General features: G+C 40.8%; 1 protein-coding gene across 3 annotated transcripts in view; it reads right to left on the minus strand.

The window, feature by feature from the left end:
- FOCAD (focadhesin) overlaps positions 1-27,658 on the minus strand; it is a 298,794-nt gene that overhangs the window by 12,443 nt on the left and 258,693 nt on the right. For all 3 annotated transcript variants that reach the window (XM_018051909.1, XM_018051910.1, XM_018051911.1), the window contains 5 exons: positions 25,903-25,983; positions 8,919-9,047; positions 6,667-6,782; positions 1,351-1,611; positions 605-694 (listed from right to left, as the gene is read on the minus strand). In XM_018051909.1, coding sequence (XP_017907398.1) covers positions 605-694; positions 1,351-1,611; positions 6,667-6,782; positions 8,919-9,047; positions 25,903-25,983 — 677 coding nt within the window. The remainder of the gene's footprint in view (positions 1-604; positions 695-1,350; positions 1,612-6,666; positions 6,783-8,918; positions 9,048-25,902; positions 25,984-27,658) is intronic.

Genomic DNA, 27,658 nt, shown 5'->3' on the forward strand with positions numbered 1-27,658 from the left:
GATGTGGATGGACCAGAGACTGTCATACATAGTGAAGTGAATCAGAAGGAGAAAAATACTGCATATTAATGCATATATGTGGAATCTAGAAAAACAGTACAGCTGAATCTGTTTGCAAGGCAGAAATAGAGAACAAATGTATGGACACAGAGAAGGGAATGGGGAGGTGGGATGAACTGGGAAACTGGGATTGACATATGTACACTAGCATGAATAAAACAGATAACTAACGAGAACCTACTCTATAGCACAAGGAATTCTACTTAATGCTCTGTGGTCCCTAAATGGGAAGGAAATCCAAAACAGAGTGGATACAGGTACACAACTGATTTATTTCTCTGTACAACAGAAACTAGCACAACAATGTAAAGGAACTATGTTCCAGTTGAAAAAAAAGTTATTCATTCATCTACGCATTTATACTACTGCATAGCCAACCGTACTAGGCTGGACATGAGACCCCACAGTGAAAGAGAGAGTTTCCTGAAATTGGCCAGTAACTAACAAATATGAAACAAAGTGAGCTTCAGCCAAAAGGACACTATAACCATATCAACTGTAATACCCATCTCAATAATGGAAAAACACATGGATATGTTTTTACCTCGGTAATCTGGGCAACCCGGTTGGCTTCATCATCGGTCATTTCCGAGAGGCACTTTGCTACGCTGATATACAGCTCTAGGTCCTTTCTCTGGTAAAGAAAAATCCCAAGCACGTCAAAATACAGTGTAAGATAACACCTATTTTCTCACTGCTCTGACAAATCTTTAGCTTTGCTTATCTCCATGAACAGCGGCTGATGAGATTTTAATTTTAACCAAGCCACAACTGGTGGCCAACTTTTTATCATTTATGAAGCATCTTTCCTGTTATTTGGTGCATTTTGTTTGGCTGTACTTTTCCCTCCTGATCAGAACCCATCATTCTCGATGGATTTTCTACTTCTTTGCACAACTACATTTCAGAAGTCTGTTGGGGGAGGGGCAAAGCTAGTAGTAAGTCACCTGATGCAAATATTAAGTGTGTTGGACAATACGCCCAAAGATTCCTCAGGTGTAAGGGTTTCTGAACTTGCTCATCTTCTACAGGCATTTGGTAAAAGACCCGAGAGCAAATTTCCTGGTGCTACACTGGTTAACCTGCTTCAAGGCGTGCTCAAAACTTTGTTTCTAAAATTTCAACCTCAATTTAGATTTTGGAAGCAAACATTCTTAGTGAAGAATGTGGTTATTTCTTGCTAGTGTTCCCACCACATTCTTAAAAACATACACCTCCCCACTTTGCCAAAAAGGCTTCAAAAAATCCCAAACACAAATTGTCAGGAATGCAAATATTTTTGTTCCTCACCCGAATCTTATTTGGCAGGAGGTCAAAAATTTTCCTAGTAGCCTCGCTGAGCAGACTCCAGAGGTGGTGGGAAGGGCTGGGCAGTTTCATGGCCTGACTCAGGCCCTGTAAGGCACTTGGGCGTAACTCAGGACTGGAGAGTGGGGAAGCTGCTTTAAAAACTGCCACCATTAAGCTTTCAACAAAACCCACGATCTGTTCATCAGAGACATGTTTTATCCATGAAGGCACAGATAGGAGAAGGTATTTCTTGATGTTCAGCTGAAAGAGAAACCAAAGAGGTCAGATGTAAATAGGCAAGTCCAGGTTTGTTTGTTTGTTTGTTTGTTTTTTCTTTTTCTTTCTTTTTTTTTAATCTCTTTAATTGCAATGTTTAATTAGTTTTTTTTTTATTTTTTTAATTTTAAAACCTTTAATTCTTACATGCGTTCCCAAACATGAACCCCCCTCCCACCTCCCTCCCCATAACATCTCTCTGGGTCATCCCCATGCACCAGCCGCAAGCATGCTGTATCCTGCGTCAGACATAGACTGGCGATTCGATTCTTACATGATAGTATGCATGTTAGAATGCCATTCTCCCAAATCATCCCACCCTCTCCCTCTCCCTCTGAGTCCAAAAGTCCGTTATACACATCTGTGTCTTTTTTCCTGTCTTGCATACAGGGTCGTCATTGCCATCTTCCTAAATTCCATATATATGTGTTAGTATACTGTATTGGTGTTTTTCTTTCTGGCTTACTTCACTCTGTATAATCGGCTCCAGTTTCATCCATCTCATCAGAACTGATTCAAATGAATTCTTTTTAACGGCTGAGTAATACTCCATTGTGTATATGTACCACAGCTTTCTTATCCATTCATCTGCTCATGGACATCTAGGTTGTTTCCATGTCCTGGCTATTATAAACAGTGCTGCGATGAACATTGGGGTACATGTGTCTCTTTCAATTCTGGTTTCCTCGGTGTGTATGCCCAGAAGTGGGATTGCTGGGTCATAAGGTAGTTCTATTTGCAATTTTTTAAGGAATCTCCACACTGTTCTCCATAGTGGCTGTACTAGTTTGCATTCCCACCAACAGTGTAGGAGGGTTCCCTTTTCTCCACACCCTCTCCAGCATTTATTGCTTGCAGATTTTTGGATCGCAGCCATTCTGACTGGTGTGAAGTGGTACCTCATTGTGGTTTTGATTTGCATTTCTCTAATAATGAGTGATGTTGAGCATCTTTTCATGTGTTTGTTAGCCATCCGTATGTCTTCTTTGGAGAAATGTCTATTTAGTTCTTTGGCCCATTTTTTGATTGGGTCATTTATTTTTCTGGAATTGAGCTGCATAAGTTGCTTGTATATTTTTGAGATTAGTTGTTTGTCAGTTGCTTCATTTGCTATTATTTTCTCCCATTCAGAAGGCTGTCTTTTCACCTTGCTTATATTTTCCTTTGTTGTGCAGAAGCTTTTAATTTTAATTAGATCCCATTTGTTTATTTTTGCTTTTATTTCCAGAATTCTGGGAGGTGGATCATAGAGGATCCTGCTGTGATTTATGTCGGAGAGTGTTTTGCCTATGTTCTCCTCTAGGAGTTTTATAGTTTCTGGTCTTACCTTTAGATCTTTAATCCATTTTGAGTTTATTTTTGTGTGCGGTGTTAGAAAGTGATCTAGTTTCATTATTTTACAAGTGGTTGACCAGTTTTCCCAGCACCACTTGCTAAAGAGATTGTCTTTACTCCATTGTATATTCTTGCCTCCTTTGTCAAAGATAAGGTGTCCATATGTGTGTGGATTTATCTCTGGGCTTTCTATTTTGTTCCATTGATGTATATGTCTGTCTTTGTGCCAGTACCAAGCTACCAGCCATATTTTTCACAGAACTAGAACAAATAATTTCAAGATTTGTATGGAAATACAAAAAACCTCGAATTGCCAAAGCAATCTTGAGAAAGAAGAATGGAACTGGAGGAATCAACTTGCCTGACTTCAGGCTCTACTACAAAGCCACAGTCATCAAGTCCTGGTTTGTAATGCTCAAAACCTCTAGGTCATCACCGTGTCTGAGGGTAAAATGAAATTTTAAAAGGTTCAGGTTGCTTCCTAAACCCTCATTTCCCCACAGCTTCATGGGCCAATGGACTACCAATGACCGCGATGTTAGCTGCTTCAGTGACTTCTGATCTAGGGTGCCTGTGTGGATATATGGTATCTGCCAATCCATCTGTGAACTACTCATCTCAAATCTTGGGTCTTTCCAGTGAGGGGAATAAAATGCTACTTCTCAAAGTACATGACAGTTGCTATTCAGTCTTAAAAGGTCACATTCGCTAGCCAGAAAAGCTACTGGAGATGAAGGCTCGACTGCTGGAAATTGGCTAAACAGAATATTTGATATTATTCATTTATTCTTCTGAGAAAGCATGAGAAAATAATCAGGGGAACAGGAGTTCTGGGGCCAATCCTGAGCCAAGAAGAGCCAGTCTTGCATGTGAAACTGACCACAGTGTCTTAGAGTTCAGGATAGCTAAGAAGGGGTGTGGTAATGACAGCTATGAGCCCTAGACTGTAAGGAAGCAGGCTTCAAGAATTCTTAGTAAACGTTAAGTATGATACTAAAGGAGCAGCAAGTCTGAAAGAAGTGTTTTATAAAATCAAATCTGACAAAAATTGGTAAATTTCTAAAAAGATCAATGTAGCTGCATGAGTTACACAATATTTCACATTAAAGAACATGCCATTTCAGATCTTTTTTTTTAAATGAGAAGGTACATAATTAAAAAGTGAATTTACAAACAATTTGTTAATTAACAAAGATAATAAGAAAGGTTCCTAATCAAAGATGAATGTAAAAAAAAAAAAAGGACAGACTTAAAGGAGAAATGGAGGGATAATTAAAACCTGGAAAAATATCTGAGCTCAAGAAAACAGGCAGTTAGAATTATAGATGATTTAAAAGGAAGGAAGCATTAATAGAACAGTGTTGAAAGCACAGGCTTTTGAGTCAGCCAGTGTTTCCACTGATGAGCTATATAAGCTTTGCTTAACCTCTACTTGCCTCAGTTTATCAACCTGTAAAATCGAAATAATAAAAAAAAATCTACTTCTCAGAGGTGAAATAAGTGAGACACAAAAGTTTTCATATTGTACGATTCCATTCTAAAGAATTTCTCAAATTTATATGAAATGTAAATTTATATGAAAGTTCTTTAAAGTAAAAAAATTATAGAGACCAAAAGAAGATCAATGGTAGCCTGGGTCTGAGATTGGGAGTGGGGATTAACTATAAGTAGGCACAATGGAATTTTTGGGGGGTGGTGGAAATGCTATTGATGATGGATGAAAATGTATAAATGTACTAAGACTCATTAAAATTATACACTTAAATAGCCATATTTTATGGAATATAAACTATAACTCAATAGAGCGGTAAAAAAATTAGCCTATCAGGGTTGTACATATGCACGCGTGCTCAGTCGTGTCCAACTCTTTTGCGACCCCATGGACTGTAGCCTGCCAAGCCGCTCTGTCCATGGAATTCTCCAGGCAAGCATACTGGAGTGGATAGCCACGCCCTTCTCCAGGGGATCTTCCCGACCCAGGGATCAAACCCGTGTCTCTTTCATCTCCTGCACTGGCAGGTGGATTCTCTACCACTAGTGCCACCTGGAAAGTCCCTGTCAGGGTTGAAGAGAGATTAAATCTGATGATTGACAGTGTTCACTGAGTGCTTACCAGCAGGAGGAACGTAACAAGTGCTCATTAAATGGCAGCTAGATGGGAGCTGCTTGGAGCAGAGAGGTAACAGCAGCTACAGATGTCAATGACACTGCCCTTAAATTAAGAAGAATTAGGAGATGTAGGAAAAGTTTTTTTTAAACAAAAAAAAAAGAGAGAGTAGAGACTAAAGTCAAAAGACAAGGGCTTTTTCAGGAAAGACTACTGTCCTTCACTTTTGATACTAGCATTCTTTTGGGATTCCAAATAATTTGACCTGGGAAGAGAAGAGGAGCCTCGCCTAACTTTTTTGTGGTTAACAAAGCTTTGGGGTTCTTAATCTGGCAGGGAGATTAGTAAAGTGAGTAACAGACCACTTGGAAGATTAGCCAGGGCAATTTGAAAATGTTTGGGCACAATGTTTAGCCCTGGAAATACACCTTAAAAACAAGCAAAGTAACAGAGTGTTCTGTTGCCCAGGTGCCTATTGAAATTTATATGGAATTCCAGAAGACACTTGAGTGTGGGCAGTTCAGCAGACAGCTTAGTGATCTGGAAACCCTAAGAGAGCCTCCCAGGCTTCCAGGAGTTGAGCACTTGATGTAATGATACTAAGATATTTACCCCTTTTACTATTCTCAAGTAAAAGTAAAAAGCAGATGCCCATGAGAATCTACATGTGTTAATAAAGAGATCAATATCAGTTTTTAATGCACTCATGAATTACAATAAAGATGATTATATACATAAAAAAAGATGAAATAATGAGAGCTTTTCACCATTCTCAAAGAATTAAAGCCTCCAGCAACAGAAGAATTAAAAAAAAGGAGATCATTTAGCTCATAATCAATTGGTGAACCTCTAAGGAATCGTGGAATATGCTTTTTCTGTCCTAACTTGAAATGTAACCGAAATGATACATCTTTGCTTATTTCGTATCTTTAAATAATCTTACCCCATTCTTCCTACCTACCCTTAGTGTATACCCTGGAAGCTGCTGCCACTTCTGTCACAAAGACTAGGCTGGATCACGTCTTCCTCAGCACTTTACTCCAGCGGAACACCTATGGACAGAGATGTCCTACTCTCTCCCCCTACACCCTCCCACGCACACCCTCTGGGGTCTCTAATTTGATCCCTAATAAGATCCTACCAAGCTTTCAAGGCTCACCTTAATTGCTGCCTTTCTGTGAAAGGGAGGGATGAGGGATTGTTTATCCAAAGCATGTGAATTTGCCTTTCTTTTAATCCCTGCTGTAATGATTATGTAGATCATATAAACAAATAAACCCAGGTTCCAGTAACTCTACAGCTTTCTACCTGTGTGGTCCTGAGAGAAAGGAACTTGAATATCTCTGATCATCATTTTCCTTTTTTCCTGTAATAAACATGAAAAGCAGGAAAAGTCGAAAGCATACATGGTGATGGCTATGGCAGAGTTTCAAGTCCCACAATTTTCCAGTCTCTTGGCCAGCTACTGTCAACTGCTCACTTCTTGTGAGAGCCCACGTGTCCACTCTCGACTTTGAGAACTCACACCCAAAGGAATGTTGATCTCCCCCACAACAACTATACCCTCCTGTTGCTCAACACCCTTTATTACTACTTACACTCAGACCATGGATCAGAGGTGGCATTACCCACATTCCCAACAGTGCAGTGACATTCTGGGAGGACTGTGCCTGGGTCACCATAATTTCAAGACACAGCTGCTGAATCTCGTCACCTGAAAGAGAAGAAGGGGGAAGAGTATCTGTAATGTAGGTAGGTGCCTCTTGTAACTCATGTTCAGGTTTCAGTGTCCCCAGTAATACAGCTAAAGGTAAAAGAACTCTTGTATGATGTCTAATGGTAATGGAACTTCAGCAAACCATAAGGTATTTCAAGAAACGTTTTTAGTTGTGAAACAAATGAATGTATCTGGTAAGGATTTTATCTGTAACTGGTAAGGATCTTGAACTAGCTTGGCAAATTTCTCTTACAATGTCCAGACAAACCTAAAGACTCAAATGCTATTAAAAATTTGAGAAAATTCTAGCTAAAAATCTCATTTTTGTTTTTTCTCTCCTCTCCACCTTGCAATCAGCACATAGACAAATCCAGATCTGGAAGGATTTAAAGAGGTCACATTCTCTAATGATCCAGTCTTTTTAAAGCCTGATCCCCATCTGCAGATACATCTTCCTAACCAGGCCTTTTCTTCTTTTTACTAAAATACCAACATCTTCAACACAGCACATAAAAGTGGGGAGGGGCAGGGGAACATAGTTTTCAAATGAAATCTCCGGATATATAGTATGGTGACACCATATCTTACATAGGATTAGGTTCAAATGAAAGCATTCAAATGAAAAGCTGTGTTTAGTTAAAATCATCTTTGATTATCCCGTAAATTGCACATAAATTACAGTATACAAAAAGATATTTTTGTATATCATATGTAAGAAAGCACCTACTGTAAATAATAGAGGACTCATACAAATACACATACATATATATACATCCATAATTTATAGCACTGTTAACGTTGTCCTCGCTCCCTCTTTTTTGGAGTTGGGGGCACAAATATTGATATATGAAGCTAAATTTCCATATGCTAATATGCTAGCTCCATCACAGAATTTGCTTTGGACAAACAGAGGTGTGCATTCCCTTCACCTCTCACCACAGAGTACCCGGGATAAACAGAATAATCTGTCTACATCTAACCTCTGGAATTTGTGAATATGTTCCCTTGCTTGGCAAAGGAACTTTGCAGATGTGATTAAGGTTAAAGACCTTGAGATCGGGAGATTATCCTGGATTATTCAAATGGACCCATTAATCACATGAATCCTTACAAATGGAAGACCTTTCCTGCCTTCAGAGGATCAGAAAGATGACAGCATGAGGATTCTTTAGCCCCCTGCTGCTTGCTTTGAAGAGCAAGAAAGGGAGCCACAAGCCAGGGAGTGGGCATCCTCTAGAAGCTGGGAAAGGGAGGGGAATGGGTTCTCCCCATCTCAGTCTGTCTGGGCTGCTGTAACAAAACACTACAGACTGGGTGGTTTATAAACAACAGAGACCTATTTCTCACAGTCCTGGTGGCTGGAAGTCCAAGATCAGGGTGTCGGCATGGTTGGGTGTTTGGTGAGAGCCCTTCTGAGCTGCAGTCTGCTGGCCTCTTTCTGTCTTCACAGTGTGGACTGAGGAGTTCTGTGGACCTCTTTGAGAAGGACACTAATTCCATTCATGAGGGTTCCTCATGACCTAATTGCCCTTGAAGGACCCACCCCCTAATACCATCACACTGAGGGTTAGGATCTCAACATATGCATTTTCAGGGAACACAAACATTCAAGCCGCATCACTCCCCTGGGCAACAAAGGAAGGAATGTTGTTCTGCTGATACCCTGATCTTAGTGAAGTGAGAACTATGCTGGACTTCTGACTTACAGAACTATAAGATAATAACTCTGTATAGTTTCAGGCCACTACGTCTGTGGTAATTTGTTACGGCAGCAACAGAAAACTAATTACAGCATCCCATGGGGCATTTCACTGAAACCTGGAGTTCTCCAAGTGTAGCCTGATCACCATCAAATCAGGCTCTCTGTGATCTACCCTGCATACCCAGCAAAGTGCACATCTCAGTCAAGTACTGTTTTGATGAGTGCATCTGGTATATTTTTTCAAACCTCCTCCTCCTCAGCTATTTAAAAAGTGACTCAATGAAGTAACCCAGCTGTCCCACTCAAGAAGACAAACCTTACATTCCCAGAGGTCCATTCAGTCACTATCAATTGTGACCAAAAAATCTCATTTTCTATTCAGGTCACAACCTAAAAGCAGAGTCTGAAGACCAAAAACACGTGCTATTTACCAAAGTTTAGCCTCATAAGTGGAGAGAGGAGAGCAGCCCAGTTCACAGGAGGATACTGGTGGTTTTCTCCAACAGTTGCTATGGGTTTCATCACAACTTTGAGAAGGGAAGGGGGCACAGATTCAGGACCTGCAACAGAAAGGAAAAAAAATAATAAAACACCTCAATAGCATCGTTAAAGTGAAAGATGCCAACTTGCCCTCCTTTCTACTCATTTCAAAGGATTTGGTATCACAGCTTCAGCTGTGTTCAACCTTTCAATTCTGTGCCCTTAAAGTCAATCCCACTTGCTACAAACTTTGCTCCCTCCATTCTCCTTTCTCCTGTTTGTCTCCAGTCTTTCCTTCTTGTCTGGATAGGAATGTTCCACATTGCTAATTAACTCTCTTCCATGCTCTCGCATATCTTTTCATTGAATTTCCTAAAAAGAGTAACTTATTCTATGTTACTGCTTTATCTCTGACTCATTCTTTAATCTTCTTCCAGAAGAGGAGATAATTACTGCCACTCAGGTCTATCCCCTTCTCAGGATAAGGGTTACTTCAGTCTCTGTGGCTCTAAATGGTTCCACTCTGTCCCATGCACTCTTCGCTGCTGCTTCTCCTCAGCTTGTGCCGTGGCTGACGGCTCCACAGGTGAACATAACAAAATAGCTAATCCATAGTTTAACCAGCTACTTAAGACACAGCACCATGACTTTAGTGATATATTCTCTAAAAAAAGAAATTTTTTTTCAGGTGGGAGGTAATTTGAAATTGAAAAAATCAGATGCTCTAGCAGTTTTGAGTGGAGCCATAAAGTAAAGCCAAGGTTGGAGTAGCCAGTGAGGATCATGAAGTGAAGTTACAAGGAGGTCAGAAATGATGTATGAAAAACCAGGAGACCAAGAAGAAGTAAAAGCAGCCGCAGGATCAATATAGGCAGAAGGCAAATCAGCATTAGCACAAAGAAAAGCGGAATTAACGAAGGGGGGTGGGGAAGCAGGGGTGGACTCAGAAGACAAAGCAGCAGCAGACACTGCAAAGGGGAAAGCCAGGACCGGGGCAGGGCCAGCAGGAGGAAAAAGAGCTACAGAAAGAAGTGTGGGAAAAGGGAAAGTGCAAGAGAAAGGAGAAGCAGAGGCAAGAATGCAGCTAAATCAGCAGAATCTGAAAAGTGGGAAAGCAGAAGTGGGCACAGAGTCAGCAAAAGAGAAACAGCTGCTGAAAGAGGAGCATGGGAAAGGAGAAGCAGAGTCAGAACAAGCAGCGGACTCAGCAGACCATGCAAAGCGGGAAGGCGGAAGCGGGGACAGAGTCAGCAAAAACGGAAACAGCTGCCGAAAGGAGAAGCACGGGAAAGGAGAAGCATCAGAATTAGTAGATCATGAAAAGTGGGAAAGCAGAAGTGGGGACAGAGTCACAGAAAGAGAAACAGCTGCTGAAAGGAGAAGCACGGGAAAGGAGAAGCACGGGAAAGGAGAAGCACGGGAAAGGAGAAGCATCAGAATTAGTAGATCATGAAAAGTGGGAAAGCAGAAGTGGGGACAGAGTCACAGAAAGAGAAACAGCTGCTGAAAGGAGAAGCACGGGAAAGGAGGAGCAGAGTCAGAACAAGCAGCAGACTCAGCAGACCATGAGAAGTGGGAAAGCGGAAGAGGGGACAGAGTCAGCAAAAATGGAAACAGCTGCCGAAAGGAGAAGCACGGGAAAGGAGGAGCATGGGAAATGGAGAAGCACGGGAAAGGAGAAGCATGGGAAAGGAGAAGCAGAGGCAGAACAAGCATCAGAATTAGTAGATCATGAGAAGTGGGAAAGCAGAAGTGGGGACAGAGTCACAGAAAGAGAAACAGCTGCTGAAAGGAGAAGCATGAGAAAAGGAGAAGCAGAGTCAGAACAAGCAGCGGACTCAGCAGACCATGAAAAGCGGGAAAGCAGAAGAGGGGACAGAGTCAGCAAAAATGGAAACAGCTGCCGAAAGGAGAAGCACGGGAAAGGAGGAGTGCGGGAGAACAGGAGAAGCAGAGGCAGAAGATTCAGAATCAGTAGACGATGAAAAGTGGGAAAGCAGAAGTGGTGGTAGAGCCACCAAAAGAGAAATAGCTGCTGAAAGGAGAAGCCTGGGAAAAGGAGAAACACAGGCAAAAGAAGAAGCAGAGGCAGGATACGCAGCAGAATCAGCAGACCATGAGAAGTGGAGAAACGGAAGTGGGGACAGTGTCAGCAAAAAGAAAACCAGCTGTGTAAAGGAAAGGCATGGGAAAAGGAGACGCTAAGGCAGAAAAAGCAGCAGAATCAGCAGACCCTGGAAAAGCGAGAAACAGAGGTGGGGCAGTCAGCGAAGGAAAACTAGCTACAAAAGGAGCCTAGAGAAGCGGGTGGTGTATGCATAATCAGCAAGAAACGCAGAACAATTAGTAGAAGTTGAAAAACTGGGAGAAGCAGAACCAGAAACAGATCAACAAAAGGTCAAATAATGGAAGAAATGAGAAGCATAGGGAAAAAGAGAAACATACAAAAATGGACAGAGTTTGAATAGACATTTTCCCAAAGATGGTACACAAATGGCCAAAAGAGATATGAAAAGATGCTCAACATTACTAGTCATCAAAAATGCAAAGCAAAACCACAATATCACCTTATACATATTAGGATGGCTACTATTTGGGAAAAAAAAGAATGAAAAGAAAAAAATAACAAGTGTTGGCAAGAGTGTGAGGAAACTAGAACCCTTATATGCTTTTGGTGGGATTATAAAACAAAAGAACCATGATGGAAAACAGTAAGATGACTTCTCAGAAAATTAAAATAGACCTACCTTATAACGTAGCAATCCCACTTCCAAAATACAAAGTAGACTTTCAAAGAGACATTTGTATGCTTATATTTGTACTATTCACAATAGCCAAGAGCAACCCAAATGTCCATTGATGGATAAGTGTATAAATAAAATGTGATATATACATACAGTAGAATAGTATTCAACTTTGAAAAGAAAAGAAATGCTGTTATATGCTACAATGTGTCCTCAACTTTGAGGACCCTATGCTAAGTGAGATAAACCAGTCGCAATAAGACAAATGCTGTATCAGTTCAGTTGCTCAGTCGTGTCCGACTCTTTGTGACCCCATGGACTGCAGCACGCCAGGCTTCCCTGTCCATCACCAACTCCCGGAGCTTGCTCAAACTCATGTCCAAGGAGTCGGTGATGCCATCCAACCATCTCATCCTCTGTCGTCCCCTTCTCCTCCTGCCTTCAATGTTTCCCATCATCAGGGTCTTTTCCAATGAGCCAGTTCTTCGCCTCAGGTGGCCAAAGTATTGGAGCTTCAGCATCAGCCTCAGTCCTTGCAATGAATATTTAGTACCGATTTCCTTTAGGATTGACTGGTTTGATCTCCTTGCAGCCCAAGGGACTCTCAAGAGTCTTCTCCAAGCGAAAAACATGGAGTGAAAGTGAAAGTTGCTCAGTTGTGTCCGACTCTTTGGAACCCCATGAACTGTATGGAATTCCTAGGTCAGAATACTGGAGTGGGTAGCCTTTCCCCTCTCCAGGGGATCTTTCCAATCCAGGTCTCCCGCAATATAATCAGATTCTTTACCAACTGGGAATCAGGGAAGCTATCAGGGAAGCCCATTCCTTTCGAACACCACAGTTCAAAAGCATCAATTCTTTGGTGCTCAGCTTTTAACTTTCACATCCATACATGACTACTGGAAGACCATGGCTTTGACTAGATGGACCTTGGTTGGCAAAGTAATGTCTCTGCTTTTTAATATGGTGTCTAGGTTGATCATAGCTTTTCTTCCAAATGCTATGATTCCACTTAAATCCAGCAAGTAGAATAGTCAAATTAACAGACAGGGAGGGTAGAATGGTGGTTACCAGGATGAGGAAAGGAAGAAAGGGTAGTTCTTGCTCAATGGGTACAAAGTTTCAGTTTTGCAAGATAAAAACATTCCAGAGATTAGTTTCACAATGATGTGAATATAGTGTAACCCTATATAAATGTATTCTTAAAAATGGTTATGATGGTAAATTTTATGTTTTTTATACTTTAAAAAAGTTAAAAAAAAGGGGGACTTTTGGTTTTCAGTTCTACATGTAAGAGCTTGGCAATTACCACTCTATTATAAATGTAAAAAGCTAAACAGACTGAAGAATCAACAACTCTCTTGGATCCTTAAGAAAGGGAAAAGCACAGGGCAAGATGCTGTCTCCAAAACCAGAGAGTCAAACAGATGAATACAGGGAGTCGTGGCTCATCTGAGCAGAAACTCAGTGGAGAAGGCTGCTTGAACAGTGCTGTGGCAGGAAAGTCTGGACCACCTTTTGTGAAATGCTGGAGGCTCTATGTAGACAAGTCCTATGCCAACAAATTTGATAACCTAGATGAAAGCTGTCTACAGACTCAATACTTATAGGATTTCAACAACTTTTTTTTTTTTTTGCAGAAATGGAAAAGCTGATTGTCAAATTTATATGAGATTGCAAAGAGGGCCCCAATAGTCAAAACAATTTCAAAAAAGAAAAAGGACTCACACACATACCGATTTCAAAACTTACCACACAGCTATAGTAATCAAAACAGTGTGGTACTGGCAAATCTAAGGTTAGACATATATTAAAAATGAATTGGGAGGCCAGAAATAAACCCAAACATTTATGGTTAATTGATTTTTGACAAGGGTGCTAAGACCACTCAATAGAAGAAAGAAGGTGTCTCTTCAACAAACACTGCTGGGATGACCGGATATTCACATGCAAATAATGAAGCTGCTACTGCTAAGTCACTTCAGTCGTGTGGACTCTGTGCGATCCCACAGACCGCAGCCCACCAGGCTCCACAGTCCCTGGGGTTCTCCAGGCAAGAACACTGGAGTGGGTTGCCATTTCCTTCTCCAATGCATGAAAGTGAAAAGTGAAAGTCAAGTCGCTCAGTTGTATCTGACTCTTAGCGACCCCATGGACTGTAGCCTACCAGGCTCCTCTGCCCATGGGATTTTCCAGGCAAGAGTACTGGAGTACTGCCATTGCCTTCTCCGAATAATGAAGCTGGATCCCTACTAATACTAATACCATACAGAGAAACAAACTTAAAGTAGATCAGTGATAATACAAGAAACTATAAAACTCTTAGAAGAAAACATAAAGATAAGTCTATTGATCTGGTCATGGATTCTTAGGAATGACCAAAAACATGAGCAGCAAAAGGAAAAAAATAAATTGGATTGGGGGTGATGAACATTGCTCTGCAATTTGATACTGGTAACAGTTGTATAATATTGTGAATGTACTAAGTGCCACTGAATTGTAGACTTTAAAATGGTTACAATGGTAAATTTTATGTTATGTATTTCAGCACACACACACAAACACAAAAGAAGAGAAAGGGATGAAGCAGTCTTTGGGATGAAAGGCAGGATCCATGATACGACGCAGCCCTGGCAAGGTAGACAGAAAGAGCAAGATGAAGTCTTGATGCCTGATATCTTTCTGCCTCTGATGCTCTGAGGGTTGTGAATAGTATCTGTCCTTATATTTCTGAGAAACCTATGAATCCTTGCAGTAAATACTGAGTCATTTGAAGCGAGTCACTGTTTTCTATAATAAAAAGCACTGTGACATAATTCCTATCACTGCCTACGCTCTTCTACTCATAGAGTCACAGACTGCTTATGCATCGATGACTAGTGAACCCATCCTTCTAAGCCAGGCCTTTCTCTGATGTTTTAGAACTTCAGCTATCTCAAGGATCAGCATGTTTTCTTAGTAGTTGCCAACAAACCTCCTTATCTTTGCCTCTGCTGACTTGGGAAGGTAAAATTAGTAGTGTGCTTTCCAGTGCTGTTTTCCTCCCTGCCAACAAACACTTTTTTGCTTTTTGAAAATGTTAAAAGCTCAACATACCTGCCACTCTTCCATGCTGTGTTACCAGCAACTAAAGCTTCATTTCTCCTCCACCTCGTGATGTAATACTAGGAGTACAGGAGATACTATCAAGGAGTTAACTATTGCCATTACAAGGAGAAGAATTTCTAACCAAGAAGAAGTAAATATATTCGCAAACACATTCACTTATTCAACGAAGGATCTACCAGCTACCAGACAGCGGAAACTGTGCTGAACATGGCAGAAGAGGTCACCACGGAGCCGACATTCTAGTGAGAGGACGGACAGACAAGGAAAAATCAGGCGTGATTAGAAAAAATGCTGTGATAGGAATTACCTGGTTGGGTATTCCCATAACTCTATACTGATTACAAACACGTGGTGACTGTCCACACACAGAGTCGGCTGCAAATTGGGGTCTTTGATTTCACAAAACAACAATAACAACAACAAAATTTAAGATGCCTTTTGGGGGACTTTTGGCTCACAATTCACAGAAATAGTCTGATGAATTGGCAGATAGTATAGTGCCAATCTGGGCACAGAATTATTCTTCTCTCCTACTAAGCACATAAATCCAGTTCTATACTGGAAATCTTTTAATTCATAAGCAGATTTCTATTATATTTTTTTCTCAGATCAAGTGTTTTTATAATTATATAAAACTATCCCAGTTCCTTCTACAGAATTCACTAGGAAATTTGTGGTTTCCAGAGGATCTAGAGAATCAGGGAAGATATTAAACCTGTCCTCTAAACCAGGACTCAATGTGAAATATGACTATTTTTAGCTCCTTTATTGTTTAGGGGCTTCCCTTGTGGCTCAGCTGGTAAAAAATCCCCCTGCAATGTGGGAGACCTGGGTTTGATCTCTGGGTTGGGAAGATCCCCTGGAGAAGGGAAAGGCTACCTGCTCCAGTATTCTGGCCTAGATAATTCCATGGACTGTATAGTCCATGGGGTCGCAAAGGTTGGACACGACTGAGCAACTTTCACTTCACTTCACTTATTGCTTAGACAACGAGCTCTCCCTTGACAGGACAATAGAACGTTCACCTGCACATTACTATCTATACACTTGGTATGTTGTTTCTATACTCTTTAGAACTGACCTAATATACAAGGTTCCCTGGTGGTGAGAGGGTAACAGACAGGAAGGCCAGTGGTCCCCAAATGGAGGAAACAGGCTGCAAGCCTGATATTTCTTATCTCTCTTAATTAGCAGGAGGAAACCAACAAGTGTTGAATTTTTTCCCCTTCTCTATACAAATTTAACTTCTATGCAGAGTACATCATGAGAAACGCTGGGCTGGAAGAAGCACAAGCTGGAATCAAGATTGCCAGGAGAAATATCAATAACCTCAGATATGCAGATGACACCACCCTTATGGCAGAAAGTGAAGAGGAACTAAAAAGCCTCTTGATAAAAGTGAAAGAAGAGAGTGAAAAAGTTGGCTCAAAGTTCAACATTCAGAAAACGAAGATCATGGCATCTGGTCCCATCACTTCATGGGAAATAGATGGGGAAACAGTGGAAACAGTGTCAGACTTTATTTTTGGGGGCTCCAAAATCACTGCAGATGGTGATTGCAGCCATGAAATTAAAAGACGCTTACTCCTTAGAAGGAAGTTATGACCAACCTAGACAGCATATTAAAAAGCAGAGACATTACTTTGCCAACAAAGGTCCATATAGTCAAGGCTATGGTTTTTCTAGTGGTCATGTATGGATGTGAGAGTTGGACTGTGAAGAAAGCTGAGCGCTGAAGAATTGATGCTTTTGAACTGTGGTGTTGGAGAAGACTCTTGAGAGTCCCTTGGACTGCAAGGAGATCCAACCAGTCCATCCTAAAGGAGATCAGTGCTGGGTGTTCTTTGGAAGGACTGATTCTGAAGCTGAAACTCCAATACTTTGGCCACCTGATGTGAAGAGCTGACTCATTGGAAAAAGACCCTGATGCTGGGAGGGATTGGGGGCAGGAGGAGAAGGGATGACAGAGGATGAGATGGCTGGATGGCATCACCGACTCGATGGACATGAGTTTGAGTAAACTCCAGGAGTTGGTGATGGACAGGGAGGCCTGGTGTGCTGCGATTCATGGGGTCGCAAAGAGTCGGACACGACTGAGCGACTGAACTGATACAAATTTAAAAAGAGGTATATCTTAAAATTCTTTGTTGCCATGATGACACCTGGCTCCACCTGAACTTTTCTCAAACCTTGAGCTAACCAATGTGTTTTTCTTATGGAAATGTTTGTCTTAACCTATGTTAATGAACTATGTATTTACCCTAGACTCTTTCAAGTCGGTTCCACCTAAGATTCTGAACCTATTTGACAAACCTGTATGTTTTACTCACACATTGTTCTCCTAATGTAATCATTTTATGGCCTGGGATGACTCACCTGGTGCCAGTGTTATCTCAAAATGCACGTTGTGGGTGAGGGGCCTGGTGCCACTCTCAGTTTTGAGAAATCTCCTTTCTATAATTAACAGCTTGCTGGTAGCTATATAAGATCCATCTAAAGACTAGCAGGAGGGCACTTTCTGCCCCCTTCTGATGTCTATGTCAGAAGCTTTCTCTATCTGTTTTATACTTTGGTGGTAGTTTAGTCGCTAAGTGGTGTCTGACTCTTGCGACCCCATGGACTATAGCCTGCCAGGCTCCTCTGTCCACAGGGATTCTCCAGGTAAGAATACTGGAGTGGGTTGCCATTCCCTTCTCCAGGGGATCTTCCCAACCCAGGAATTGAACCCAAGTCTCCTGTATTGCAGGCACATTCTTTACCGACTAATCTCCAAGGGAAGATATCTATACTTGACACTTTAATAAAAGTGACTTTAATAAAAGTCAGCCTCATCTCTGGCCCTGAATTGAATTCTTCTCCTCTGGAGGCCAAGAATCCCAGTGTCTTTCATGGTTCAGTAACAACCTTTCAGTGGCTCAGATGGTAAAGAGTCTGCCTGCAATGTGGGAGACGTGGGTTCAACCTCTGGGTCGGAAAGATCCCCTGGAGAAGGAAAGGGCAACCCACTCCTGTATTCTGGCCTGGAGAATTCCATGGACAGAGGAGCCTGGTGGGTCACAGTCCATGGGATGGCAGAGTCAGACCTGACTAACTGAGCAACTCAGTCAGACTGAGCAACTGACAAACAAACAAAACAATATACAAGCAAGTGTCAGAAACAAGCAGAACTTGTCAAAAGGAGCACAGAATATCCAGTAAGTGCTATCATGCAATACATCTTTTCAAAAAAGCAGAGAATTAGCATGGACCAACAGAGCTCGAATCACACAGAATTTTTCACTATATTTACAGGTAACTAATTCTGACACTAACTGGAATGAAAGACATTATGGTAGATGTTAGGAATGGAGAAAACACCTGGTAGTTCTAAGCATGTGGGGGGAGGTATGGAGAGAGAGGTGGCCCTAAAACGGGAGAACAGAGTCACATGGTTCTCTCCCCAGAGATCATCCGCATCAGACACAAGAATCCATACGTAGGGTATGGGAATGATCAGCTCCCTTATTACAGAGCTCCGTCTTTCACACAAGTGCCTCAGATAAAAAGCAATACTGGAATGCTTTATAGACAATGGATTTGGAACTCAAAAGGCCCAACAGTATTTGTTAAAAGGATCCAGATGTTTTAAAATCTGGGTACAAAGTTGCTTTAAATCCTGCACCCAGTTGACAGCTTCAAAGAACCCTGATATAAATGGCATATCCGAACATAATGCATTACAACAGGACCCATTATCACACATACTTTGGCTACACAGAGGATCCGATCTCAATGCTATAATGCACATGCGTAACCCTTATAGGAAAAGTCTGGTAACAAGCAGGCTAACAGTTGCTGGTGTGTCTATGCTCCATCACCGGCATGATGTCACTTATATAGTGTGGCTATATCTTTACCTTCTCCATCTTTAGCACTGTTTAGAAGAAATGTGTGTGTGTGTGTGTGTGTGTGTGTGTGTGTATACATGATTAAAGCAGAACAACAGATATTTGAAAACTGTTAATATGCCAAGTACTCTATACTAAGCATTTAGGATTAAACACAGAAGCTCTTCCTGCCCTTGAGGAAATTACAGTCTAATGGGAAAGATGGACTTTAAACAAAGAATCGAGAATAATTAAGCAGATAATTACACATATGTAAAGCACTACAAAGAACATAAAGGAATGGATCACACAGCAAATCTCTACCTATCTGGGAACATCTGGGAACCCTCCCTCGCCTTCCACTGAGGAAAGGATGTTTAAAACAAGATGGAAAGGATGAGCAGGATTTTTCTAGAAAAGGCCTTAGGAAACACAGGTAGACAATATGAAGACAGCAGGCATATTTTTTGCAGATGCTAAGCCCCTTGCCAGGAACCACTATATAATCAAGATCAGTACAGTTCAGTTCAGTCACTCAGTCATGTCTGACTCTTTGTGACCCCATGGACTGCAGCATGCCAGGCTTCCCTGTCCATCACCAACTCCCGGAGTTTGCTCAAACTCATGTCCATTAAATCGGGTGATGCCATCCAACCATCTCATCCTCTGTCTATATTGCTAATCAAGATAGCTGTTGACAATAGTTGGTGATTCTGATGGTTCAATCAGATACAGGAGTTGGTAGGATGTTCTGTCTTAGGACCAACTATGTCATCTGGTGTTACCAGAAACAAAAACACCCCTGAGCCCGTGAGCACCAGGAAGGCTGCCAAGCAGGGTGGCTGCCCAGTGGAAATCAGGGCGCGCGAGAGAGAAAGGCAGGTTTAGCAGGACTCAGGCAAATATATTGAGAATAACAGGAGCTGGGTTTCTTACAACTCTAGAGGAGGTTACAAATAAGAAGAGGGAAATGCAGAAGGAAATCTGTGATACTGGTTTGGAGATACTGGTGTAAACTCATGGTTTTCAACACACGTAGCTAGACACGAAAATACAGACATATGTGAGAGAGAAAGAGAAGGGAGGGGAGGGAAGAAGAGAGAGAACAAATTTTCTAAGTGTCCACTGAAAGGGCCTAGGAGCACTGATGAACTCAGTAGCAATGTAGTAATTTGTACTCAGGTCTTGACTTCTAATTATCATTCTCCACTAAAAGACAGTTTAGTGAGTTCTTAGGCTACTACAAGTCTGAGGATAAAATAAGATGAACCTAGAACATCTTTGTGTGCCATAAACAAAAGGATGTAGTCAAAGAATGATGAGGTTATCTCAGAAGGACACAAGAGTCAGAGGCTCTTACCTAATCTGGAACAATTTGAGGACAATTTAAAATAATGAATAATAATTAAATACAGTAGGAGTTTAGTGGTCCATATCGAAAGACAGACAGACAGAAAGAAAGAAGAAGAAAGACAAGAAAGCACAGAAAGAAGGACAGGCAGCTTTTCCTTACATGAGAAAGTCTACAAAAAAATGTAAACGGGATAATGGAATTTTCTTTTTCTTACTTGTAGCTTGTTGGGTTACGTACTTCCCCGTGTGTGCGCGCTCAGTCGGGTTTGACTCTTTGCAGCCCCAGGGTCTGTAGCCCGCCAGCCTTCCCTGTCCATGGGATTATCCTGGCAAGAATACTGGAGTGGATTGCTATTTCCTGCTATAGGGGATCTTCGCGACCCAGGGATTGAATCTGCATTTACTGTTGTCTCCTGCATTGGCAGGCACATTCTTTACCGCTAAGCCATCTGGGGAGCCCCCAAAAGAAAGTCTAACATTTAATTAAAAAAAGAAACCACATCTCAAACAGTAAATACATACAAAAATGTTCATTCCTTCTGACAATGAATGCAAATTAGCCTTAAGGCATCATTTTATACCTGCCTGGCTTTTATTATAGTCATTTGTTTATCTAAATGAAGGTTTGCTTTGTAATATGATAACTAGAAAGGGGTTATTCTTTGTTTTCTAAGCACTGTTATATAAAATGACTCATAAACTCATAATCCTTACAAAAACTCTAGGAAGAAGATTCAATTATTTTTTTCACTTTACAGAAGCAATTGAGCCTTACAGACTTAAGCAGCTTGCCTGAAGTGACACAGCTGAGAAGCCATATAAGTGGGCTATGAACCCAGGCAGTCTGGCTCCCAAGCTTTTAACCTCTATGACAAGCTGCTATGATATTTATACAGGGCTGAGGTACTGAAACCTGATACAATCCTTCTGAAGAGCAATGAGGCCATGCCATCCTTATAGTCATCACATCCTCAGAGTCTAATTATAAATTGATGAGAATTTATCCTAAGGAATGGTACATTCACAAAGATATTCTCTATTATGGAAACATTTTAGATGACCAATAAGGAAATGGGTTATTTATGATTCATCAACTTGGCAGAACATTCTACAGTCAGTCATTTAAAAATGAAAGTTATGGGGATATATGGAAAATAGGGAAATGTTTACAATACAATATTAAGTAGAAGAATACAAAGCATATGTATACTGGGAAACATGTAAACATTGTCTGTACATAAAAGCAACAGATTGAAAGGTAAAATCTTAAAATGATAATAGCTGTTAGAAAGGGCTTCCCTGGTGGCTCAGATGGTAAAGAATCTGCCTGCAATGCAGGAGACCTGGGTTCGATCCCTGGGTCAAGAAGTTATCTTGGAGAAGGGAATGGCAACCCACTTCAGTATTCTTGCCTGGAAAATTCTATGGACAGAGGAGCCTGGCAGGCTACAGTCCATGGGGTCTCGATTCAGACACAACTGAGCAACTAACATACGCTGAAAGCCATGGGATAATTGTTTACTCTTTCAAATATTTTTATGATGTTTACAACAACAAAAAATAGAAATTAAATACTCTCCCAACATAGTCTATTAACACTAGTCTAGAGAGCGATGCTCTTCATACTTTCCCAACCCTCCTTATGTAGGAGACTAGTGGTGATCATGTCCATTTACATGGAAACTTGTTATATATTTTAAAAGACAATAAAATAATCTACATTTTTATAATGCAATATAATTGAACACACACACAGCTAGAGGACACACACTGGAATATCTGTTGAGGCTATCTCTAGGTGGTGAGATTACAGGGAATTCTTTCTTTTTCTTCATACTGTTTTTGAACTTCATGTTATACACAGGTTGCTTTGCTCAGTTGTGTCTGACTCTTCACGACCCTATGGACTGTAGCCTGCCAGGCTCCTTTGTCCATGGAATCTTCCAGGTGAGAATCCTAGACGGGTTGCCATTTCCTCCTCCAGGGGATCTTCCCAACTCGGGGATTGAACTCGCGTCTCCTGAGCTGGCAGGCAGATTCTTCACCACTAGTGCCACCTGGGAAGCCTGTTATACACATGTACTCATTTCTAATAACTTCATAAAAAGAACTGTATTGGTAAGCTATTACTAAACTAACCTATTTAATAATAATATGCTTTGGTAACCAACTTTATAATTTCAACAGAAAAACAGGATAGCTTTCTTGTATCATTTATTCCATACTTGGAGTTCACTAATTCTGTCCTTTCGGTTAGACTCATCAACAGTTAGATCTCATGCTAGTAATCCAAAGATGGTCAGTCGACAATCTACCCACTCATAGTTTATGTCCAAGTCTGACTCTTATGCACTCAAATCACTGGCCAGTGAATCCATGTCAAGAAGGAGATGCCATTCATAATGACTTAATTTTAAGGATCTAATTATGTTTTCCTTAAAGTAATACTTTTTACTGTAAACTTTAAAGCCTAGCAGAAAACTCTTGGAAAGTCATATTCCCTAGCAAGAGATTGGTAAGAAAATAACCCTAAATTATTAGTGAAAGTGAAGTTGCTCAGTCAGGTCCAACTCTTTGTGACCCCATGAACTATACCGTCTGTGGAATTCTCTAGGCCAGAATACTGGAGTGGGTAGCCTTTCCCTTCTCCAGGGGATCTTCCCAACCCAGGGACTGAACACAGGTCTCTCTCACTGCAGGCGGATTCTTTACCAGCTGAGCCACGAGCATGAAGTCTTAGCCACTGGACCACCAGGGAAGTCCCCCTTAATTATTAGGTAGAAATATATAACATTGCTGCTAAGTCTCTTCAGTTGTGTCCGACTCTGTGTGACCCCATAGATGGTAGCCCACCAGGCTCCCCTGTTCCTGGGATTCTCCAGGCAAGAACAGTGGAGGGGGTTGCCATTTCCTTCTCCAATGCATGAAAGTGAAAAGTGAAAGTGAAGTCCCTCAGTCGTGTCCGACTCTTAGTGACCCCATGGACTGCAGCCTACCAGGCTCCTCTGTCCATGGGATTTTCCAGGCAAGAGTACTGGAGTGGGGTGCCATTGCCTTCTCCAATATATAATATTATCACCAAAAATAAATGATGACTTTCAGTAAGTACTTTTAAGACAGTTTAACTGTTTTATTTTAAAATTAGGAAAAATCTTGAAATCTGAATATACTCTGAGGTTGAGAAAAAACAAATATCAGAAATCAGGAGAAAGAATAAATGAATAGGAAAGAAGGAAAAATAAGAGCCAAAACTTAGAGGGCCTTAAGAAGAAAAAAATAATTCCAGAATAGGAGGAATTAGATTATAAGCAAATTTTAAGCCCAGCACAGTCAATAAATATCCATAGGAATAGATTATGATGATGACAAAGGTTAAGCAATATTACATCTGCCAGGAGGTGGGACTATTAGGGAAGAAAAGAAAATGTTACAGAGTATAGCAAAAAACCAGTTATATTCAAAACTATTAACTGAAGTCTTTCAAAAATGGAAGGAATTTTATCTATTTGGCATGGTTTTAAAAATGTAGGCCTATGTGAAGGAATGGATACTATGAACATCTGGTATGTTCTATCGTATGAGTATTAAAGTGGGCATCTAAAATGCGAAAAGTCCTAAACACGAGAATGCAGACTAATATATTCACTGTCTCAGATCTGATTGGTTAAAACAGAGATCATTTCATCCAATCTCATCCCGGCATACGTGTGGATCAAGGATAATGTGTAACACGGTTCTTCCTCTCCTAAGTTATTAAATGGCACACAGAGGCAATGGAGCCATGCTATCCTGAAAGTTTTCTCCCTTTTGCCTATGCCAAGCATGATTTTTATTCTTTCAAGCCATTTCTTCCTCAAAAGAGTTCACCAAAGTTGTCATCCTTCCTATCAGCAGCCCCACTGGGCTCTGATGAGTGACATCCAGACATTTAAACTCAAAAGCTGCTTCAGAAGGGAGTTATTAAAATTCAAATGAGCCGGGCATATTGAAGAAGAAAACACTCGTTTGCATGCACACCTCCGCGTTTGGCCATCCCATTTAGACCCACAGAGCAGGGTCTGGTTTTGTCTTTGTAAATGGGCTTCCGAGGCGGAGGTCAGCCTCCCACGGCCCCCACTCCTCTGGGGTCATCATTAGTAATGTGTAAGGCTGAATAGATTTTCCTTGGAATCTAGTCAGGAAACCTGACAAAAAGGCAGCCCTCTCCCACAACCTGAAAATGCCAAAAATCTGATTGGTAATAAGGCATTTTTTAAATACTTCATTTACTTGTCTTCAAATAGCTTTAATAGCAAGATTTTACATAACATTTCTGATGTCAGTTTCACCTGATGTTTTTCAGTTTTGGAACAGAATATTTCCTATTGTATCATGACAGACCAATCATAAAAATGTTACATTTTATCAAGAATTTTCCACAAGATTCAGAGAAAATTCACTTCTGCTAAGAAATATGAATCTAGGGAGCAAAAGGAGACTTTAGTCACTAGAAAAGGAGTCTGTGTTTCATTTGGTTTAAGAATCTAATAAGATCTAATAAGAAATATATCATGGAAAAATCTCACATTAGCATCATTTTAAAAGTTTATAAAATATCAGTGAGCAAACTAACAAAAACAAGCCAACAAAAAACTAGAGCAAAAATATATGTTCCTAGAATTATTCTAGCCATGGAAATTTTAGATGTTCCTTTAGTAAGAATTCAATTTCCTACTAATGGAGACATCTCTGCTACAATATCTACTTTAAAAAGACTTACTTTATGGCAATATATAAACAACTCCATATTATGTGTGATAAAGGGCATGATCATATATACACATATCTTGTGTGACAATGATGTAACATTATACCAACTTTTACTGAAGATATGAAAAGCAAGTTAGCATCCTCACAGCTCTAGGATAACAGCACAATTTCTGGAACTCCGGAAACTAAGGGAATTTATGTCCAAGCTATGAAAGTAGTTTATAACTTGGAAGCTCCAGGGATTACTGTACCCAGTAGAAACTTAGACATCAAACATGACCTCTAACGTCCCTTCCAATGGTATGATTTTATTCCTCCATGACCTCCATTAATCAAATTTTCTTCCTCTAGATGTCTGCATTTTAATTTGTTTAAAGACTTTTCCCCTAAAATCTGGATGAATTTGTTGTAATACAGGCATCGGTTTTGCCCAGACTGACACAATCAGCCCAACGAAGAATGAAACTAGCAAAACATCAATGGAAGGACATTGCATAAAACTGGTTCCTGAGCCACAACACACTCAGTTTGGATCCATTTTTTCCTCAAAGCATAAATTTATGGATGTGTAGCATTAACACGCATTTACTTAAAAATTTATGTGGGATTATTTTGGCTCCAGTTAAAAACAAAAACACTAAATCTCTGTCGGTTGTTGGTGGCAGCAACAAAGAATCACAAAGGCATTATTGCAAAGAAAAAGAACACAAGCTAAAATTAAGAACCAGAGCCAGTGATTCCAACAACATAGAGTGATCACACAAAGTTCAAGAAGACCTACCTCCAAGTCAGGTCCTGTAATACAAGCGTGTGTTTTCTCTTTTTAGGTCACACTCGCTTGAAACTGACAATAAAAGTAATGCGCACTTATACTTTTGAAATGGCCAAAAGGAAGATTAGCTATTAGACTGGTAATTTCAGGAGGATACACAGTATGTATGTTTGTGTATCACTTATTTCGTAATTGGTCTCCTAATCAGCTCTACTGCAAAGATGATCTGGCAGGGGGAATGATTCACCCTTTCAGATTTGTACTGTTTAATCTACAGAAGCAAGCTTAGGGCATACAAACTTAACAGGTAGAAAGAAAGAGTTCAAGAAATGTGCTCACTTGCCTTTTTTTCCTCCTGTAACGAAGAAGCCAATGGCTGCTCTAATAAAACTGCTTTCAGGCAAATAGCTGTAGTCAGTAGGCACTGTGGAGACAGAAAATGATCAAATTAACCATGAACCTGGCAGGACTAATGAAGGAAAGATAATGCTCTCATGCTGCCATATCAACCTGGAGACAAAGCGGAGATGTTTATGCCATTAATCTCAGAACAGCACTCTGTGGTTGCAACTAATTCTATTAGATTAAGTGGCTGGCCTTGAAGTAATCACTGAGACTATGCAAGCAAATCTAAAATGGTGGTAGATCTGGGAGGGGCTGGAAAAAACCATAGAAGGCGAAAATTGTACTGAAGTGTTTAAAAAAAAAAAAAAACCACAATACCCTTTTCCACTTTGACATATCAATGAACTCCAATCCAGTGACCTCCTCTGTGTCAGCAAGGAGTCCTAAGCCGGACTTCTAAGCTGAGACTACCATTCTATGGGCTATCAAGGGCATCCTGAGTTAGATGCATGAACCATGGAAATACATCCATTAGTATTAATGCTAGCCACTCTTATTTCATGAAACCGGGATCTCTATGTGACCAACACATACAAAAAACCAGATGTGCCTGCTGACCTGAAATAGCAAAGCAGTGACATTTATGCTAATCCTGGGAGTTTCCTAGATTCTTTTCCTCCTGGTTCCCCATATGGTTTCATGAGATGGTTTTTACTGGGATAGATGGCTCCACTGGAAAATTCCATCAGAAATGAGCAGTTGTACTTTTCCAGACACACAGTCATTTTGCTCCAAAGAACCTGAGTGTAAGATGATTCACTACAACTGACCTTGAATATATGTGGGCCAGACTATGTAGCCCATAGCATAACAATGACAAGCCTATGTAAAAAAAGCAAAAGCCTGACATAAACATGCTACTTTTACCAGGACATTGAGAGACCACTGTCCTTCAGGACTAGCATTACCAAGGGTTTCCAATATGACAGTGTTTTTATTTTCTTCTTCCAGTTTCAATATGACAGCTTCTCTGGTATCTCAGTTGGTAAAGAATCCACCTACAATGCAGGAGACCCTGGTTCGATTCCTGGGCTGGGAAGATCCCCTGGAGAAGGGATAGGCTACCCTCTCCAGTATCCTTGGGCTTCCCTGGTAAAGAATCTGCCTGCAATGTGGGAGACCTGTGTTCAATCCCTGGGTTAGGAAGATCCCCTGGAGAAGGGAACAGCAGTATTCTTGCCCACTCCAGAATTCTTGCCTGGAGAATTCCATGGACAGAAGGGAGAATTCCATGGACAGGGGAGCCTGGCAGTCTACAGTCCATGTGGTTGCAAAGAGTTGGACACAACTGAGCAACCTTCACTTCACTTCACAGTATGACAGCTTTTAAATGTATAAAGCTCATTATGTGGGGAATGCTGTGGAACCATGCCCTATTTCTATAGCCAAGGAGTGACTGAAGGCAGGGAAATAGTAATTACAGGGAAACAGTGGCCCACGTTTCTGGTAATGCTGTCGGTAGACTTCCTGTCAGGGGATATGTAAAACTAGGTTTTAATGAGGAATCTTTGGTACCTAAACCTCCCTGGCCTGAGTCCAAGGGAGCCAGTGGTCAAAATTCTATAAAGAGCAAGGAACAGATATAGGTCCCAGTGTATTACACCGATGTCTTCCCCAGAAAATCTCCAAGTACATACATAAATTAAGCACGTGGGAACTGCAAAAATTTTTATTGCTTTTATTAAAAAGCAATA

Source organism: Capra hircus, chromosome 8, assembly GCF_001704415.2.
Source record: "Capra hircus breed San Clemente chromosome 8, ASM170441v1, whole genome shotgun sequence".
Classification (NCBI taxonomy): domain Eukaryota; kingdom Metazoa; phylum Chordata; class Mammalia; order Artiodactyla; family Bovidae; genus Capra; species Capra hircus.